At 36.7% G+C, this 4,667-nt stretch overlaps 1 protein-coding gene across 1 annotated transcript; it reads left to right on the plus strand.

Moving 5' to 3' along the window:
• The first annotated feature begins 3,405 nt into the window (after nucleotides 1–3,405).
• LOC148561380 (uncharacterized) lies at nucleotides 3,406–4,362 on the plus strand. Its single transcript, XM_088490751.1, has 2 exons — nucleotides 3,406–3,488; nucleotides 4,032–4,362. The coding sequence occupies exons 1-2, from the start codon at nucleotides 3,406–3,408 to the stop codon at nucleotides 4,360–4,362; spliced, it is 414 nt and encodes a 137-aa protein (XP_088346877.1).
• The last annotated feature ends 305 nt before the right edge of the window (nucleotides 4,363–4,667 follow it).

Genomic DNA, 4,667 nt, shown 5'->3' on the forward strand with positions numbered 1-4,667 from the left:
AAGCTCTTGGCCAAAGCTCTTGCCAAGAGCCGAACTCTTCCCTGGGAGGTGCACCATAGGCTGAAAATTGAACTAAAAATCCAAATTAATTCATTTCTTCACCAAATCAAAAGCCCATCCAAATTCCAAAATCCAAGAATAGAAAGTGTATAAATAGGAGCTAGTTTAATGTAATGAAAACCTTTTGACACCTCTAGACTTTACTTTGAATTTTCCTTTTAATTGTCATTTTTCATTTCTGAGCTTTTTACTTTTAAATTTGGATCTTAGAGAATTGGGAAGGAGAATTGATCTCTCTTCTTCCTTGTTCTTGCTTCTGCACTCTTTACTTCTTGTCTTGGATCTTAAGTGGAGAATTGAAGAAATTCTGTTTCAATCTCACTTTGAGATCCCTCTGTTTTAGTTTTCTGCATAATTCAAGGAATTGGGATTTGAATTTAAATTCTGTTTATTGCTTCATCTTCTCTTTATTTCTGCAATTTGCTTTTCTTTACTTCTTTTGCAATTGTTCTTTTTGGATCAAGGAAGGATTTGAGATCTAGACTTGTTATCTAGTCTCTTCCACCCCTGAGATCTTCAACCATCTTTTATTTTGCTGCAAATTAAGCATCCTTTCTGTTTACTTCTCAAAGCATTTTACCTCTCTGTTTGAGATCTATTTCAATTCAATTCATCTTTTGCTCTTCTGTTTAATTGCAATTCACTTGTTCTTGTTTAAATTCTGCAATCCCAACTCCCAATCCCTTTTATAATTAAAGCAATTTACATTTCTTGCACTTTTAGATTCAGCCATTTACATTTCTTGCAATCTAAGTTTCTGCAATTTATATTACTTGTTCTTTAAGGTAGTGTTTGGTTGATGTCCATGTCTCAATGAGACATGGACACAGTGACACATGTCTGCTGTTTGGTTTGGTGAGATACAGAATTTTGATGGACACGGGAGGACACGGATGGACACGGAGACACTAAATTTGTGTACCTCCAATTTGATGAGACACTGAGACACAACTTGTGAGACACTAATTTTTTACTCTTTTACCCTTATTCAATTTTTTAATTTTCAAAATTTGTCCTCTTATCTCTTCAAATATTTCTTTTTTTTACTTCCTCTTTTATATTTTACAACCAAATTTGTTCTCCCATTTTTTTCAAAAAAAAATTATACATTTAATTTTTTATTTATTTAAATTTTAATTAATCTTTGATAAATTTTAGGCTTTGGTTTTCTATTTTTTTTCAAAAAAACTGTATATTTAATATTTGAATGATAATTTAAGATGATATTAGAAGAAAAAAAATATGAAAAGAAATAAAAATTTAATGATAATGATATGTAGCGTTTGAGGTGATAGGTGTTCAGTGGTGTTGATAAAATTGTGGTTAAATGAAGGGTAATTTAGTCTTTTTCAAATATTTGTGTCTTGTTCATTATTTTTACCAAACACAATACATAGACACAAATATTTTATGTCTATGTCTTTAATGTCTGTGTCTTTGTGTCTATGTCTCATCCTATACATCAACCAAACGGAGCCTAAGATCCAGCTTATTTACTTTCTTTGCTCTTTAATTTCCTGCAATTTACCCCTCTCCCTTTATATTTCAAGCAATTTAGTTTCTGTCAATTACACACAACTCAACCAATACTTGATTCGCTTGACTAAATCAACCACTAAACTAAAATTGCTCAATCCTTCAATCCCTGGGGGATCGACCTCACTCATGTGAGTTATTATTACTTGATGCGACCCGGTACACTTGCCGGTGAGTTTTGTGTTGGATCATTTTCCACACATCAGGGATCAGCCCTTCAATATACATGCATAAAATCCTTCTTGAGGAGGATGCCAAGCCCTCAATACAGCCACAAAGAAGATTGAATCCAATAATTAAGGAAGTGGTGCAAAAAGAAGTGCTGAAGTTATGGCAAGCAGGTGTGATTTACCCCATCTTAGACAGTCCTTGGGTGAGCCCAGTTAAAGTAGTTCCCAAGAAAGGGTGATCACAGTTGTGCCAAATGAAAGAAATGAGTTAATACCAACAAGAACAGTGACTGGATGGCGCATGTTATAGACTACAGAAAGCTCAATGAAGCCACAAGGAAGGACCATTTCCCTCTACCATTCATGGACCAAATATTGGAGAGGCTTGCTGGACATGAGTACTATTATTTTTTGGATGGATTCTCAGGCTACAACTAGGTTGTAGTGGATCCTAAAGACCAAGAGAAGACTTCTTTTACTTGCCCTTATGGTATTTTTGCATACATACGTATGCCCTTTATTATGTGCAATGCACCTGCTACATTCCAAAGGTGCATGCTGTCCATTTTTTCTGATATGATTGAGAGGTTTATTGAGGTTTTCATGGATGATTTTTCAGTGTTTGGTGACTCCTTTCCTAATTGCCTACACCATCTTGTCTTGGTGCTCAAGAGATGCCAATAGACTAACCTATTTTTGAACTGGGAAAAAGTGTCATTTTATGGTTACCGAAGGGATAGTCCTTCGCCGTAAAATCTCTAAGAAAGGCATAGAGGTAGATAGAGCCAAGGTGGAAGTGATTGAAATGTTACCTCCACCTTGCAATGTCAAAGCAATTAGGAGTTTCTTGGGACATGCTGGGTTTTATAGAAGGTTCATTAGAGACTTTTCAAAGATTGCCAAACCTTTAAGTAACTTAATTGTCTCTAATGTACCATTCATATTTGATAGAGAATGTATGCAAGCTTTTGATGAGCTTAAAAGCAAGCTCTCCTCTGCACCTATTATAGCACCACCTAGCTGGGACTTACCTTTTGAAATAATGTGTGATTCATCAGATTTTGCTATTGGTGCTGTTTTAGGACAAAGGAGAGACAAGCTAGTGCATGTCATCTACTATGCTAGCAAGGTTCTTAATGAAACCCAAAGGAACTACACCACCACAGAAAAAGAACTTCTTGCTATAGTTTTTACATTTGATAAATTCATATCATATCTCATTCGTTCTAAAGTTATTGTGTTTACTGACCATGCAGCTCTCAAATACTTGTTAACCAAGCAAGAATCCAAGCCCAGATTGATAAGATGGATCCTACTACTTCAAGAATTCAACATTGAAATCAAAGATAGAAGTGGAGCAGAAAATAAGGTGGCTGACCATCTATCAAGGATCCCACATGAGGAGAATGAAGCACACAGCCCTGGGGTAAATGAGAGCTTTCCGGATGAGCAACTGATGATGATTCAAAAGGCCCCATGGGTTACAGATATAGCAAACTTCAAGGCCATTGAGAGTTACCTTCTAACATCAACAAGCACATAAAAAGGAAGCTCATCAATGATGCCAAGAATTACATTTGGAATAAGCCTTACCTCTTTAAGAAGTGTGCTGATAGGATTTTAAAAAGATGCATATCTCATGAGGAAGGACAAGAGGTCCTTTGGCACTGCCATGGATCCACCTATGGAGGACATTTTAGTGGAGAAAGGACCGCAGCCAAGGTATTACAGTGTGGATTTTTTTGGCCTACAATATTCAAGGATGCAAAGGAGTTTGTGACAAAGTGCAATGAGTGTCAAAGGGCTGGCAACCTACCCAAGAAGAATGAAATGCCACAGAGATTTATCATAGAATTGGATTTGTTTGATGTTGGGGATTGATTTCATGGGACCATTCCCACCTTCATAATCAAACAACTACATATTGGTGGCTGTGGACTATGTATCCAAATGGGTGAAAGCCATTGCAACATCAACAAATGACAACAAGGTGGTGATTAATTTCTTGAGGAAGAACATATTTAGCAAGTTTGGGGTTCCAAGAGCTCTTACAAGTGATGGGGTAACTCACTTTTGCAACAGGCAACTTGAGACACTCCTCCTCAAATATGGTGTTAAGCACAAGGTAGAAACCCCATACGATCCACAAACTAATGGTCAAGCTGAAATTTCAAATAGAAAGCTCAAGAGAATCCTTGAGAGGACTGTTGGGAATGCAAGAAAAGATTGGTCCTAGGAGCTAGATGATGCATTATGGGCTTATAGAATAGCTTTTATGACACCTATTGGTATGTCTCCATACCAATTAGTGTTTGGAAAAGCTTGTCATGTACCAGTGCATCTTGAACATAGAGCATTTTGTGCTCTAAAGATGTTGAACTTTGATAATCAAGCTGCTGGAGAAAGAAGATTGCTGCAGCTCAATGAGCTAAAAGAATTCAGATCTCAAGCATATGAAAATGGCAAGATTTACAAGGAGAAAACAAAGAAATGGCATGATCAAAAGCTGGCAAGAAGAGAGTTTGTGGAGGGTCAAAAAGTGCTATTGTACAACTCAGGGCTCAATTTTTTCCCAGGAAAGTTGAAGTCAAGATGATCTGGACCATTTACAGTCATTAAGGCTTCTCCCTATGGTCATGTGGAGCTCATGGATGACAAAACACAGAGAACTTTCACTGTCAATGGCCACAGGCTTAAGCACTACTTGGGAGACTCATTGGATGAGCAAAGAATGAATTACAACCTCAGCTGAAGAGGAAGAACCGTCACGCTAGTGACGTTAAAGAAGTGCTAGTTTGGAGGCACCCCAACATTCATATCCTTTCAATTTCAAGCTTTTTTAGACTACTTTATGTTTAGTCACTTAGGTTGTTTGTTTTTTTAGTTTTAATCATTATATAT

Source organism: Arachis ipaensis, chromosome B6, assembly GCF_059453495.1.
Source record: "Arachis ipaensis isolate K30076 ecotype BB chromosome B6, ASM5945349v1, whole genome shotgun sequence".
NCBI lineage: Eukaryota > Viridiplantae > Streptophyta > Magnoliopsida > Fabales > Fabaceae > Arachis > Arachis ipaensis.

Bases quoted from the DNA above. Each gene is read 5' to 3' on its own strand.
- LOC148561380 (XM_088490751.1), top strand. From the start codon at position 3,406: ATGAGGAAGGACAAGAGGTCCTTTGGCACTGCCATGGATCCACCTATG. The intron at 3,489-4,031 runs GTATTACAGTGT...ATGGGCTTATAG, and splicing joins GAGAAAGGACCGCAGCCAAG to AATAGCTTTTATGACACCTA.